Source organism: Hesperophylax consimilis, chromosome 6, assembly GCF_061612785.1.
Source record: "Hesperophylax consimilis isolate HC1 chromosome 6, BYU_Hcon_1.0, whole genome shotgun sequence".
Classification (NCBI taxonomy): domain Eukaryota; kingdom Metazoa; phylum Arthropoda; class Insecta; order Trichoptera; family Limnephilidae; genus Hesperophylax; species Hesperophylax consimilis.
The window spans coordinates 39,702,056-39,718,366 of NC_142841.1; the positions used below are offsets into that span (position 1 = coordinate 39,702,056).

General features: G+C 34.8%; 3 protein-coding genes across 3 annotated transcripts; 1 reads left to right on the forward strand and 2 right to left on the reverse strand.

Moving 5' to 3' along the window:
• Window positions 1-618: 618 nt before the first annotated feature.
• LOC149423348 (trypsin CFT-1-like) lies at window positions 619-3,629 on the reverse strand. The gene is made up of 4 exons (XM_089632678.1): window positions 3,556-3,629; window positions 2,494-2,668; window positions 2,066-2,318; window positions 619-1,477 (listed from the first exon to the last, which is right to left on the reverse strand). The coding sequence occupies exons 1-4, from the start codon at window positions 3,599-3,601 to the stop codon at window positions 1,184-1,186; spliced, it is 768 nt and encodes a 255-aa protein (XP_089488804.1). The 5' UTR covers window positions 3,602-3,629; the 3' UTR covers window positions 619-1,183.
• Window positions 3,630-4,330: 701 nt separating this feature from the next.
• Window positions 4,331-7,893, forward strand: LOC149423349 (trypsin, alkaline C-like). The gene is made up of 4 exons (XM_089632677.1): window positions 4,331-4,439; window positions 4,768-4,942; window positions 5,551-5,803; window positions 7,214-7,893. Exons 1-4 carry the CDS (start codon window positions 4,394-4,396, stop codon window positions 7,505-7,507), a joined length of 768 nt encoding a protein of 255 aa, XP_089488803.1. The 5' UTR covers window positions 4,331-4,393; the 3' UTR covers window positions 7,508-7,893.
• Window positions 7,894-8,081: 188 nt separating this feature from the next.
• On the reverse strand, window positions 8,082-15,578 carry LOC149423350 (transmembrane protease serine 9-like). The gene is made up of 6 exons (XM_089632731.1): window positions 14,912-15,578; window positions 14,033-14,285; window positions 12,625-12,922; window positions 9,487-9,661; window positions 9,045-9,297; window positions 8,082-8,384 (listed from the first exon to the last, which is right to left on the reverse strand). The coding sequence occupies exons 1-6, from the start codon at window positions 15,130-15,132 to the stop codon at window positions 8,082-8,084; spliced, it is 1,503 nt and encodes a 500-aa protein (XP_089488857.1). The 5' UTR covers window positions 15,133-15,578.
• Window positions 15,579-16,311: the final 733 nt, after the last annotated feature.

The following is a 16,311-nucleotide window of genomic DNA, read 5'->3' on the forward strand; positions in this document are numbered from 1 at the left end:
GTGTCCAGGAGTGACGGACGGATGAGTATACCCGATGGGTCAAAGAGAGGTCAAAGGATCTCCCCAAACCAGACTCTCCTGATCTGGCACGACACGCAGCTGGTGGGTAGGCGCATCCTAAACACACCTCGCCCGATGAACCCGGGCACCCCTGCTAAATCACCAAACATAGCAAATCACTTGGGGTGACCTATGGCAAAGGTGATGGTTATCCAATAAATGGTTCCCGGGACAGCGATACCCAAACCCGCCTCCCAAATCAAAAATTATTTTTATATTGAAGTTGAAATAATTTCATGTCCTCAGCATACTACTACACAATTCAATTTTTATGGTATGTACACAACCTTCAGATATATTTTATGATAATAGAACCTTATAAAAGAATATATTTCTACGACACTAGACGGTCTAAGTGTCGAATTTGAATAATTTTGAATGAAATTTTGCTGGTTTTAAAAATGGGCCATGTGAAGACAACTGTGAATAAAATATGAGCAACGTAACGAAATCGCATTAAAATGTAATTTCCTAGAATTAAATTATTCATATTTCCAACAAATATATTCTCATATTGAATAAAATATATTTTTTTCATAAACAGTTTTTATCGATTTTCTTGGAATGTAATCAGAGGCACATAGCCCATATTTGATGTGCAACGACAATACTATACATCAGAAATAACAAACAATAACATGTTATGATATTATGTATGGTAAATTTATTTTTATTTCATCTGCACTGGGCTTGCCTAAAATGGTAATCCACCCTAATCGGACAGTCTACTATCTATCTATCTATTTCCAACAACTCTAAAAGCAAAATTGGTGCAAAAGATGTTGGCATAGAATCAGAGCATTTTTATCAAGAGTGAAGATAATCATTTAAGAGGATTTTATCGTGAAATATTCTTCAAAATAATCTAACAAAAACAACCGGATCCGTAGTGTTATATCAAAATCTTATCTAAATCTTTTACAAAAAATAGACAAGTCAAATCCAATTTAATGTATTATAGATATTACGTGTACGAAAAATGGAATATGATATAACAGAAAATCATAAATTAAAATAAATTTTGAAAACACCTTTGAACACAAGTGCCTTTATTTGGAAATAAATTAATTTATAATATTGAGGATTCTTATCAGTCCTTCATGTACATAAAGCCAGAACCGTATTAAAGGTTGCTCTCAATCCAGTTCCTGTACATTGACACTTTGGTGTAGACTCCGGGATATTGCGGTTCTCCGCAGCCAATTCCCCAGGAAGTAAGTCCGATGAGGATATTGCTGTACATCAATGGACCACCTGTATCTCCCTGGCAGGCATCGATTCCCCCGATTCCGAGGCGACCAGCACACAACATGTTCGTGGTCAATGTGTTATACCCGGAGTAAGCAGCGGCACATTGGGCCTGGTTAACAATTGGAACGGTAGCCTTGTACAGTTGGGTTGGAGTAACGCCTCCAGACTGAAATAGTAATTTACAATAAATTAGCTTTCATCACAACAAATGATTCCTTAACACCGATCACTGGTATTGTCAACGTCACAAACTATTGAGCTGTCACTCCAACACCCAAAAATGTATGCACATTTAAGAGTATTGTGTACGTTATGTTAGTTTAAATATATCCCTAATGAAGGAAAGGCATCTCTGAAACCGTTATAGCAACGTGTTTGAAAGAAACTTGTGATTACACAATTTATTATCTGAAAATTGCTTCTAACATGGAGACTATGATATTCTTGTTCTTCGAAAACAATTGTTAATTTTTGTTTGTTCTGTTACTTCAAGTACCAATGTTATACGAAATAGAAAATATTCTGTTATTTTGGCAAAAGATTATCATAAATACCTATTTCAAAAAGACTGTTTCAGAAAAAAACGGTTTTTTGTGTGGTAGAGGAGAGGAGGTTTTAACGGGATGCAAAGGTAATTTCAGTAACTTCAGCACAGATGTTACTAAAAAACTAATTGGAGTGGACATTCTTCTATGTCATTAATAATTAAGTAAATCGACGTAAAATTATTGAAGCATATCAAGTAAATTATTACCGTTAGCCTTCCCCATCCAGTAAGGAAGCATGGTGTATTGTCTGCGACGGAAAGAGCCTGTGCTGGCAGGGTAGCTGTCGATGAGGTGGTGCTGAGAGTGATTTCGGAGGCCAAGAAAAGGATGGCCAGGTCATTGGCAAGGGTCGTCGGACTGTATAGCTCATTCACCTTGAATACCGTTACTTGGATAACCTGTCCTCCAGAGTTGTGAAAAGAAGACCCAGCACGGATTCGCCATTGAGAGGGAAGAGATCTAACAACAAAAGAACAATCATCTTTTACAACCACATAAACTGTTAAGCTCAACACGTAAATGTCTAAATCAAAATATTCTTTTGTTTTCTTACTTATATCATTAGAAAGAGCGTAGATATCGAATCGATTTTGTAAGTGATATGTTCATAGTAAAATTCAAAATATTGGCTTACCCAACAACACACTGAGCAGCGGTAAGGATGGCAGTTCTGCTGATGATGACTCCACCACAGGCCTGATTGTAGGATCCAGTATTGTAGAAGTCATACAGAAGAGCCACTTGATACGGAGCTTCGTTGATAGTGGCTAAAGTCCCTCCAACTACTTTGGCCTCAGGAAGGACCAGGGCTAAGAGACAATGAAAATTGAAACATTAACATTACAACTAAGAAATATTGGTAAATATACACGGACGTGCCTCATCTTTAATATGTATAAATTTTTAAAAAATAATAGTTTTCATTTAATTACAATGAGAAATAACAATTTCTTTCCTTATTTTGACAAAATCCTCCTGGTTTACTTTTAGGCCATTTTGTTACGATTTGAAATTAGGTTAGTTTTTATTTTTTTTAATAAAACCTGAACAAAGAACCATTTTTTAAGGTAGGTCGTAAGATTCTTAGTATCGATTCATTTAAAAAAGGGGGAAAAACTAGGCCTTGGAACCTATTTTAGGGTATTTTGGTAATTATTCGCGATCGCTGGCCACTCTAGTAAATGGATGTCATCCCATTCAACGAAAGCGAATTTTTATTTTACTTAATTGAAAATTAGAATGTTAAATGCAAATACAAATGCATCAATGACCTATTATAAAAAAAATCATACACATTCTGACGGTTCCATGCTAACACAGTGACTATTCAACACACTTTTAAAAAGTGATATAAAGTCATTAAAAACGATGAAAAATTTATTTTTTTAACCTAACCTAACCTAACCTAAACTACTTAACCCAGTTAATAAAGTTTTTGTTTCATCACTTTCCATGACTTTATACAACTTTTTAAAGATGTGATTAATTATCATTTTGATGATTTATCAACATTTTACAACAAAGATAAGATTAAAAACAAAATACAGATAGATCAAAGTGCACTGTTAAATACTGACAGTGGTAGTGGTAGTAGAGATTACCGGTTATTGCTTATGTAAAAAAAAAAAAACAATTTTTTTTCTGACCTGTCACGTATAATTTAGCTTTATTTAATTTACGATTCCAGAAAACTTACCATTTGCGCAAGCAAAGCAAGCAACCAATAAGACAACACACAACATATTGACAACTGATCAATTACCACACGATTCACCAGCTATTTAAGAGATCCTGAGATTATCAAATTTTTTAATTTTGGTGCTAAGTGCAGTTCAACTGATAAGAACACTGTAAGATTATATCATCTCTTGATATACGGCCGAACTGATAAAAAATGTGTCAGCAATTGATTAGTACATCATAATTATGTCGATCAGAATCTTTAAAACAACATACCATTTGAATGTCTGGAGTATTCAGAGCCAGGCAAGAGTTTGGAAAATAATTAAAAATTGTTGGTCTTCGAATTCAACGGGTCTAAATTGATGTTTTTTCAGCTGCCAATTAAAAATTTTCTTTGGCCACTAAGCAAAAAAGGTTTAATACAGTTTTGCAGAAGTCGAATTTTTCCGCGTGCATGCGTCAAGCCCTTAATTTTTAATATCGCCAACACTACAATAAGAAAGATAACAAACTTTGAATTTAAGTTTCTTCTTGATTGAACTGTCTATTTGCTGTCAAATGCTTACTGATAAATCAAAACTCTGTAGATAAAAATGTTGTTTGCGTTCTGTTTTTTTTTGTAAGAATTTTCTGAAATATCTGTAATTTTCCGAAATCGGAGCTACGGCTGTCTCATGTCTGATCATAACACAGTTTTATCAATTTTAACTGACTTGCCGTTTGATTTAGACAGTAGTACATAATCCACCGATAAGACACCGATGTAATTAAATACGGTTATCAATATATGTACTAATCCCGAGGCACCATAAATAGCACGTAAAATCTACAGTCTTCAAACAGTCACCAAAATGTTTTGTGTTGCATTGTTGATCGCTGGCTTTGCTTTTGCAAATGGTAAGTTTTAATCTATTTTTGAAGTTATCATTTTATGCATATTACGAATTTCGATCTGGAAAGGTGTACGTTGTTTTAGATAATCACCATTTGAGGATCCATATCGTTTTGGCAAGGCGTTTTATTTATTTTTCAAGTGAAAACTGTTTGCCTACTTCTAAAGTTTTGGTATTCATTGTGAACTACTACTCTCGAATTATAAATTTTTTACAAATATTATTTTTTACCTATCTGAATGACTTTCTTTAGACCTTCGATTTTCACAGGTTATTTAGTAACCATATTTTTTACAAAAAAAAATTGTTTTATCGTTATTATTTTCTTTCAGCTGCTGTTTTGCCAGAAGTCAAAATAGTCGGTGGAACTTTGGCGGTGATCACCGAGGCTCCTTGGCAAGTGGCTCTGCTATACGACTTTAGCATTTCCGGCTTCTACAACCAGGCTTGTGGTGGAGTCATCATCAGTAGAACTGCTATCCTTTCCGCTGCTCAGTGTGTTTACAAGTAAGTGAATATTTCCTGTTTTCAACCTATTTAGTTTTATTTTGATATCTTTAAAATAGATCATGAGAAAATAAGACGAGCTTATAGATGCCGACCGTAACGCAATCAAGCTTCATCGAATGTCTTCTCCGAAAATTAATTTTCCTTTTTATCACGTACTTACCCCACCTTTGTTTTTTTATATCTTTCTTATACACTATCTCACTTTAATATGTGATCATTTGTTTTTATAAACCCAAGACTGTAGTCAAACATAAACATTGTTTTTCAAGCAAAATACGGTCTTCATCAAAAATTTCAATCGAAAATAACGCTTTGCAGTGTTCTCACTTTTCATTTGTCGCACACAAAAAGCGCTTTCTTATTACGACTATAAAAACTTTTTAGAAACTGTTGTAGAAATATGAAAAAAACTGGTGCTATTCCCAGATGCGTACAAAAGGTGCAGATGATCATGAGATTATAGATGGAGGGATCGGACTTTCTATCTGGTCTACGCTTGCTTTAAGTGCTTCTTCAGCAGATGTTTGATTCTACTCAACAATTCTTTCTTTTCCTGAATTGCAAATTAATAATGTTTTCTGTGTATTTTTTAAATATTATTTTAGCACAAACGCTTATCAATGGAGAATTCGCGCTGGGTCCTCATTCCACAACTCCGGGGGAGAGGTGATCCAGGTGTCTGCTTTCAAAGTCCACGAGCAGTACAGCGCCGCGAACCTCGCCAATGACCTGGCCATCCTTTTCCTGGCTAATCCTATCACCCTCGGAACCAGTGCTGCTACCGCCACCCTCCCCGCGCAAGGACTGACTATCGTAGATAACTCAGCTTGCTTTGTCACTGGATGGGGAAGACTATCGGTAAAATTAAAATGATATAATTTTAAACTATAAGTTATTAAAGTTGGGATGACCGCGGTATTACTTAGTAGTAAGTTTTTAACGGTGTGCTGATAAAACCATGTTCGTGCATATTTTTAAACAGGGCGTCCGTGATTCTACATTATAGTAAATGTAAAGAAGATGATCGCCTTTTCTCGAAATTTTCACTTTTTGAGGTAGTTTTCAGGTACAAAAGTTGAATTGTTTTTGTTGAGAAAATTAATATATTTCTATGGAAAAATAATTTTGTATCCGAAGTTTGTGCACTTTTCCCCGGACACCCTGTATATGAACTTTCGATAGGTCTTCGGACTCTGACTATCTGCTACAATTAATATCTGTTAGAATATTATCATGACGTCCAAACTTACTGACTAACACTATTTCTGACCACTTTTTTTGTTTTGTTTTATCCTTATATACACCTTATAGCCACCTCTTGGCTTCACTACAAACATTTCTTCCGATCTTTGGATATCAAAAATAAGTATGCCGTACCAACACATTACAATACAACACAAAACATATAGTGCATCCACCATCGACCAATAAGTTATCAAATCGATGGCCTCTACAAATACGTATGCCTTACCAACACATTACAATACAACACAAAACATATAGTGCGTCCACCATCGACCAATAAGTTATTAAATCGATGGCCTCTACAAATACGTATGCCGTACCAACACATTACAATACAACACAAAACATATAGTGCGTCCACCATCGACCAATAAGTTATTAAATCGATGGCCTCTACAAATACGTATGCCGTACCAACACATTACAATACAACACAAAACATATAGTGCGTCCACCATCGACCAATAAGTTATTAAATCGATGGCCTCTACAAATACGTATGCCGTACCAACACATTACAATACAACACAAAACATATAGTGCGTCCACCATCGACCAATAAGTTATTAAATCGATGGCCTCTACAAATACGTATGCCGTACCAACACATTACAATACAACACAAAACATATAGTGCGTCCACCATCGACCAATAAGTTATTAAATCGATGGCCTCTACAAATACGTATGCCGTACCAACACATTACAATACAACACAAAACATATAGTGCGTCCACCATCGACCAATAAGTTATTAAATCGATGGCCTCTACAAATACGTATGCCGTACCAACACATTACAATACAACACAAAACATATAGTGCGTCCACAATCGACCAATAAGTTATTAAATCGATGGCCTGTACAATTTATACATATTTTCCTCTATTCTATCTATCTTCCAGTATTCTTGTTATTTCATCTATCTAGCTTTCTTTCTATTTCCTTCTATTTATTCCTGCCTGTTATTTATGATGTATTTTTTGTAAAATATATTAATTGTTTATTTTTAATATTTTAAGGCTGGTGGTATCACTCCAACTCAGCTGTACAAGATGACCGTCCCTTCGGTAAACCAGAATCAATGCGTATCTGCCTATTCCGGTTTCAACGTGGTTTCCACGAACATGTTGTGCGCCGGTCGTATCGGCATCGGAGGAATGGACGCCTGCCAGGGAGACACCGGAGGTCCATTGATGGTTAGCAACATCCTCATCGGAATCAACTCTTGGGGAAGAGGTTGCGGAGAGCCCCAGTATCCCGGAGTCTACACCAGAGTCCCCATGTACAGGACGTGGATCAACAACAACCTTTAAATTAAATAGTTTGTTTGTGAAGATACATTAAGAGAAATCTCGTCAACTGTAATGCACAAAAATAAAAACTATTTTGATAACAGAGAATCTTACATTTGAAGCTAATGACGTATTCTGGATTACAATCTTTTTGTGTTGAGTTTTTAAATCTTATGAAGCGAAATATCTGTACACGTATTATGTTTATAATAGTGCCACAGACTTTTGAAGAATCGCATTTATTTTCATTTTGTGAAAAATTACCCCAAAATATGAAAATAATATACCAAAACCTTCATTACATTTTTTAAATGTAAATTCTGCACAAGAGTTAATGGTTGTAACTATTTTTAAAAATCTTTTAACAATACAATAACTGTAAATATTTTTCCTAGAATTCTAACGATTTCAGTAAATAATTCAATGTTTTTTAAAATACAATAAAATGTGTACAAACCAATAGATTTTTAAAAATTTATTTAAATCACAATGATTTATGAAAGCTGGCTAATAATAAAATATCGAAACACTTAGAAACACGTGGAAAAAAGATTTCAATATTTTTATTTTAGAATTTGATAAACAAAGAGCATGCTTATTGGTAGTCAGCAGTATTTGCGGTAATCCAATTGTTGAACATCGGCACCCTGGTGTAGACACCAGGATAAGATTGCTCTCCGCAGCCTCTGCCCCAAGAGGTGACCCCTATGAGGACCTTGTTGATGGTCAGAGGACCCCCGGTGTCTCCCTGGCAGGGACCCCCACCCCCGCCCGAGTAACCTGCGCAGATCATGCTGGAGATTACGGGGTTGAAACCGGTATAAGCGGAGACGCAATCTGCCTGGTTGAAGATAGGCACACTCACCATGAGGAGTTGGGATGGAACGATGCCCCCGGCCTAGAATCGGAAGCAAATACAGTTTTGGTTAGTACATTTCATCTTCTTTCAAGTGTGATACGGAAACTGGCTTTCCGGAGTAGATGTGATGCACGAACTTCTTTACCATGAGAATGCTGAGTGGAGAAACTAGAATTTTGGAGACTTTCCGAATCTATAATAATCTGTGAAACGCAATCTACGTAGTCACATTTGAAGCTGTGTAAAAATGATCAAGGCTCGAAACAGTAACACGCAGAAAGATAGTACCTAATATCATCTAATTTTGTCGTATAGAATGGAAAAACTGAGTGCTATATCTCTTCCATGAACTTGTTACTAGTGGAACAATATTAATTTCAGTCTCTTCTGGAGTATTCAATGGATTTTACTCTTGGGGTCCTTTGCTAAATCTACATTAATATCCTTTTTATAAATTTCTTGAAAGTTTTGTTATTTTCACACAATAATATGAAAGGCGGCGTTCAATGCATGTTTGTAGTTCCAAAACTGAAAGCGAGTCACCTTTCGTCCCACATAAAATAAGCGTTTATCTATTTTTCATCTGATTAAATCAATATTAAATCTTGGGTTACATGTTAAATAAACTGGATTGAACCCTTTTAGATTTTGATATTTTTGCAATATTGGGACTTTACTATATTTGATGATTGTACGTACGTAAAGCCGACCCCATCCAGTCACAACTCCTATTGATCCATCCACCACCGAGATGCCCTGTGCGGGAAGCAGCACTGTGGCTGCTGAACTTCCAAGGGATATCTGCCTGCTCAGGCGGAGGATGACCAGATCGTTTTTCAGGTTCACGTTGTTGAAGCCTTCCAGCTCATGGAAACTACTGACTTGGATAACCTGCCCACCGGAGTTGTGGAAGGAAGACCCTGCACGTATTCTCCATTGTGAAGAATGGGTCCTTAAAAGCAATAAAACTTTCATTCATTCCAATCAAAATAAGGCAATTGTAAGAGAAGGGCAGAATTTCAAAATGTATTGAAATTGTATAGTAAAAAGGAAATTGTAAGTTTGAAACATCCTGGAGAACATCATTTCATCAACGGTGATAAATATCGTCGTCATAATAAAATAAATCATTGTACTTTACTCATAAGTGCACTGTGCAGCTGACAGAATATGATAACTGGTGATGATTGTCCCCCCGCAGACTTGGCTGAAGGTGCCACTGCTGGAACTGTCGTACAAGAGAGCCACTTGCCATGGAGCCTCACTAATGGTGGTCAAGGTCCCACCAACTATCTTGACTTGTGACAGAACCGCCGCTGAAACAAATATTTGTTTGCCTGTTTGGAAGATTTTGATTTCAAGACCCTTTAAATGTTAATATGAAGGCAAAACTTCTGCAATATATGCAAACTTATGGCGTCCAAAATATATATATATATATATATTTTTTTTTTTTTAAAGAAAGACAAACATTCCCAGGTTACGAATAACCCAACAATGTTCGAAAATCTCCTACTACCACCACAGAAATCCGAAAATGTTGCTTGTGTTGTGATGGAGGACTTAGCCAGCCGAGGAATCGAACACGCGACGCTCGGGTGAGACCCAAGCGCTATGCCCACTCAACCACTGACCGGTATATATATATATATATCAAAAATAGACCATAGAAGCCAAGGTCTTTGCGATTCTCTAACATATATATTTTATTTATTTATTGAGGATATCTATGAATATAAGTAAGGTTTTATTTTGTTTATTTAGGAAAACCAACAGATTTTTTACAATATTAAATAATCAACTTATAAAAAATACATATAATATCTAATGATAGGTTTTCACTTAAAAAAATAATTATAATAACAAACTAAGGGTCCAGTACCCGTGGGTAAAAAATATTTACAGAAAATACTAAATAAAGTAAAAATAACATCGGATATAATAACACAAGTAAAACTACACGAAAATATGTCAATATAATTAAAAAAATTATTGTATAGGGTACAAGCTCTGAATATAAAAGCGTTTTGTCTGAGAATAGTAGAACATTTTTGAAGATGAAAAAGCGATTTATCTCTAGTTCTAAAGCTCGGGTAAATTAATCTCAGACAAAAGGGGCGAACAATCAATAAGGCTATTGATAATTTTATAGAGATATGTAGATATATATAGGTTTACACATATGTTTTATTGTGCTTGTCTCGCTAAGGATATCCTGTGTAATTTTGTATTTTTTTTATATGTCGAAAACACAAATATTTAACAAAATTAAACAAGTTTGGTATTGGTATTGGTAACAATAATGGGATTAGAAAACTTAATTTAGATTAGGATGAGTTGACTAGTTATTGCGCGACCTTTTTTGATGACCTATTGTTCAGTCAAGATTGTTAATTGTCCTTTTTTGGTCAGGCACGTTAATGTATATTTAGTCGCAATATCATCTTGTCACTTTGCACTTAAGCTATCCCACACATCATAAGGGAACTCATATCATATTTGTATATTCTTTTAATAATTTTCTACTTCTATCTTAAATGTGCGGATACATTTTATGGATATGGAATATTTACGGATGTCCAATTTCAAAATTGAATATGGGACAAATTTTTTAAATCCCGTTTTTTGCGATTCACTGGTTATATTGCAATGCTGTCGAAATTTTGAAATAAATCAATTTCTTCGTATAAGATTAAATATGTAAGTGTAAGGTTAAATAATGATATGCTTGATTATATTTTTTGGCTTCCTGGTTGTCCATTTTCTGTTAAAATACTACCTAGGACTGCCGTGTTCATGTTCGTGAAGATTTTTTTTAAATGGTGTTCTTTTCTACGCGCAAGCCCGATTTGAAAAGAAAAGAGATTAAAACGATTTTATACAAAATGAATTCATAATACTTCTTAATCTCTCCTCGATGCTCCGTAATGGCGCTCGATCGGCGTCATATGACGCCAGGGGCGTTTTGATTTGTTTATTTTTATTAAATTTTCCAAACCGATTCATCAAATCATTGTTACAATTACCATATATAATAAAACTTTTATTTTCAGAATTACAATACTTGAATTAAGAAGAAAACACAAAGAATAACAGAAACAAACAAAAAGATTTTAAAAACAAATTGTTCAGTTCTGAGCTAGATTTTCGAGGAAATTATAGTTAAATGATCATTATACTATACACAAATGAATGAGGTATGCAAAAAATACAAATAAATAAAAAGTTTTAATTAATTAATGAAAGTGACTCACCATTTCCACCAACGAATGCAGCTACCAACAAAAGCAAACTTAACATTTTATTTCTAGTGCAAAGTCAACGCTGATGCTATTTCAAGTAGACACTGTGAATAAATTTGCCAAGATAACGTGCAACTAAATTTTAAATAGCCTCAATCAATTTAATCAAATATTTATTGCCGGCAGATAACCAAAAATGATTACTTGTTTGGACAGTGGTTTATGGATTCGAACGCAAGTAGAATATTTGGTAATTTTAAACATTTCAGAAATGAGAAATCTCAACTGATAATAATCAACCTAATTACATTTCACGAACAAAAAATCTTTCGGAAATTAAAATTATTAATCTAAAGGCCACCTGTGGAGGAAATACGAAACCAGCCTTTAGTTTTCTTGCACTAATAAACGCCAATAATTGAGCAATATGCAATATTTTTTTACACTTTCAGATATTTAAATCAAAAAGGCACCCAGCAGAAGATAACAACTGATAATGGCGACACGAACTAAAAGTGTTGAAAGCAGAATAATAAAATAGTCACTTCTTCTTTCGTCAATGTTTCTGACAGCCTCGCAAGTTACCATCATTGTGGCAAAAAATGTGTAGGATGAAAAAAATAATATTTTGTATCACAGAAGTTAGTCCTTCATATATAATGGACTACCTAGAGTTTCCCTTTGAAAGTTGGACACCTATAAATATTGATGGATAACTCGTCGTTCCAATTAATTTTGATTGGGTGCTTGTTATGGTAACGTTAGCTCACGAAAAAATGGAAGCAAAACGCCTAATTTCAACGCCAAAGATCTCAAATCTACTCTTTGTAATGAAAATCTAGTAGGTTATGTTATTTACTATGAATTGCATTAAAATATACTTACACTACGAAGAGCCGGGAAGGGGTTAGCTCTTCAATTTTTCAAAAGAGTTTCTTTCTTCAATATGTTTATTTAGCTTAACAATGGGTTAAAAATAATATAAAAAATGGCATTTGGCATTAAGAGAAGAATAAGCCCAGATAAAGGAATCGTCTAGTTTCCTAAGTTGAGGTCTATCCAGTTCCTGTACATGGGCACCCTGGTGTATACACCGGGATAGTCTGCAGTTCCACAGCTTACACCCCAGGAGGTGATGCCGATCAGGACATTGGTAATAGTCAGTGGACCACCGGTGTCTCCCACGCATGCATCCATCCCCCCGGTGCCGACGTTACCAGCGCAGAGCATGTTTGAAGTGACGGAGAGGATGCCGGAATATGCGCTGACGCAACGAGCCTGGTTCACGGCTGGGACTGTGACCTTGTTCAGTTCGAACGGCTTAGATCCACCAACCTGGAAGATACAAATATTTTATCGTTTATAATATAACATAAATAAAGTATAACAGGCAAAAAGGTTCGCAGTTGAGGCGATAGGTAAAGACGGTGATTGTACTGAAGGACGCTTTGTCTTTTAAGGAAATTAAATGTAACGCCTGGGTCTTGGAGGATCCAATTTTGAACGTGGGAGAAAATTTAAAAAGAAAAAAGCCAGCAAAACATCCTATAGTTTAGCTGTTGACACAAAAAAGTTCTCAACCTCTTAAAGGTTAAAGTCCATGTAAAAATTCGACATTCGTTTAACTTACCTCCGTTTGAACTCGGTGTGAAGGAATCGATGACACTAGTTCTCCGAATAATGAACATATTCGAAACTTCAGTGATAAGCATTATGATGATAAAATACTAGTAGGTAAGTTAATAAAATTGCTGGATAAACTGGTTCTATAAAAATAATTTAATTTTAACTAATAACCAAAAAATAAGACAAACATTAACGGATGCCGACTTTCCCTACATTGTAGGGAAAGATAAAAGTATATCAAAAAGATGGGTAAAAGTCGGTAAATTGATAAAACTGGAGCCTTTAAAGATTATATTTGTACCCAGAAGGTAGTCTTTTGAAAGATAATTAATGAGAACTAGACAATGACAACCTTTGCCTTTTATGAGCAAATACAGACCCAGGGGTAGAATGATGGAACAACCGTAACATAAGATTTTATAACATAAGCGGCAGGTACGAGTGCAGTTTGCTGTTTATGTTCTGGACTGTACCCTAGACTCTATAGTTCAGATTTCTCTGATGATAGCCAATCTCCGATCGAGGGTGCACCAGAAAAAGTAGAAAAGTTAGAAAAATATGAGATATTTTTAAGTGTTCCTTTCCGCCCGCTGAAACGGGTGGTTTTGAAAGAGTTTGTATCTTACCCACTGGTGCACTGAGCAGCTGTTACGATTGAGCTTGATGTGATGACACCTCCAAAGACATGGTTATAGTCGTTATTGGTACCCAGTCATTGAATCTAGCTTAAATAGTAATAGGCTGATATGATAGTTATTTTCTTACAAGCAAATTTCAAAACCCATAACACAATCCAAAATAAAATTAAGCAATACTTACGCTTGTTGTACCCCATCCAGTAATAAAGCAGTACGATCCATCTGGTACTACGAGGCCCAGCGATGGAAGAATTGCCGGGGTTGCAGAGACTCCAAAGTTGATGTCATTATACAGGTATAAGAAAGCCAGGTCATTCTGATAAGTAATGGAATCATAAGATTCGTGTTCCTTTTTTCTGATTACTGCGGTGACCTGTCCACCAACATTGTGGTAAGTAGAACCAGAACGGATTCTAAAGAAAGAAGCCTGTGTTCTGAAAAATGAGTGCATTTATTATAGAAGTGGTTAAAATAACTGGCTAAATTAGTTAGTTATTACTAGTTTGGTTATTGTTTTTTTTTAATTGATGAGAAATTTGAAATTCTGAGCAAGTGCTATGAATTTAAATGCGAATAATCTTAAAAAATTTAAGTATTTCTGGAAAGGGATCAGAAGATAATCAGAATTCTTCTTAACTACGACGCGACGTGATACCCAATGTGATTTTTAATGCGGAATATTCCCAAAGTTCGAAAGTCGGGAACATATCGACAAGTCTTCGACAACAGAATGACCGGGGTCAAAACAAAATAGTTCTTCTGTCGTATTATTACTTTCTGAAGCAATATTATTATGGGTTCATGAGGTAACTAATGAGAACTAGACAATTACAACCTTTGCCTTTTATGCGCAAATACAAACCCAGGGGTAGAATGATGGAGCAACCGTAACATAAGATTTTAGAACATAAGCGACAGTTTGCTGTTTATGTTTTGGGCTTCACCCTTAGACTCTATGGTACAGATTTCTCTGATGATAGCCAATCTCCAATCGAGGGTGCAACAGAAAAGTTAGAAACATATTAGATTTTTTGGGGTTTTGAAAGAGTTTGTGGCTTACCCACTGGTGCATTGAGCAGCTGTTAGGATTGAGCTTGATGTAATGATGACACCTCCACAGACATGGTTATAGTCGTTATTGGTACCCAGTCTGAGGATCGCTACCTGCCAGGGAGCATCATTGATATCAGCGGGAGTACCTCCTACTATTTTGACTCGGGGCAGGGTGGCGGCTAGAAAACCGTGACAAAATAGAATGAGTTGGTAGAACTTTATGTTCATAGTTTAGAGGATAGTTAATGTTTTCTCTTTTATACATCCTTCAGTCTCACAACATTTACAACTTCAAACATTCCACATTTCCATGAAAATAATTAGTTATTACACTATTAGATTATCCGCTGTACACAGACTTTCACAGTTATCCACAATTTTTAAACTCATTTTCACAAAACGTGTCTTTCTTTTTGAGCAAACTATCTATCGTTATGAATATCTACTATCTAGTGATACGAAAAGTCATTCTGCCCAATCGTACAGTATACGCATGTTATGTTATTGAAACTAATGACAGATTACTTTGCCTTTGAAGATACACTTTTAATCAGTAATATATTTAACCACTAAATGAAAAGGAATATTTTGAATGATTTTTTGTACTTGCCGTTTGCACAAGCGAATAAAATCGCTAATAAAGTAAAACTTAACATCGTTACTAGAAAAATATTTGTTTCTTCAATTCTGTATCTAGAGCTCCTCCTATAAATACTTAAAAGACGACACCTAAATACTCAACATTGATAAAGATAATCGTTTCAAAGAACAGACGGAAAAATAGGCAGACACAGGCTTTATCAATTTAATAATTGTAGATAACGATAATGTTTGATATTTAAAAAAACATATTATGCAACGGATTTGTTGAAAATTTTGTAATGCAATAAACGTTGTATGTTGTTGTTTTTGGGTTTTCTGTCTGTATTTGAAAGAAGAAAAATTTATTTATATACATATATCTAATTTTAGTTTTTAAAAAATTCTTTCCATTTCCACTGTTCTTTATATCTGTTAGGACAATACGCACATATGTCCAAATATCAACTTACAAATTTGTACTTAACACTTATGTTGCTTTTTACTAACATAATATTTGTTGGTAAGTTACCTACATATTGTTTGTTTGTTTTGAATGTCCAACTAGGAGGAATTTCCGTTTTGGGACAATCAAATTGGATGAATTAGAATAAATATTTTGTAAAAAAAAGAAAAAAAAATAGCGAAGAATAAAAAAATATTAAAACATTTAGCTTGATTATTAAAATAATAAAATAAGAGGGACATGTGCTCAATGAAATGGATTAACACATAAAGATTGCATTGCATATTATGGTCAACATATATATTTTGTGAAAAAAGAGAAGAGAAATAATAAAAAAAATAATAGAAATAAACACAAAGTTA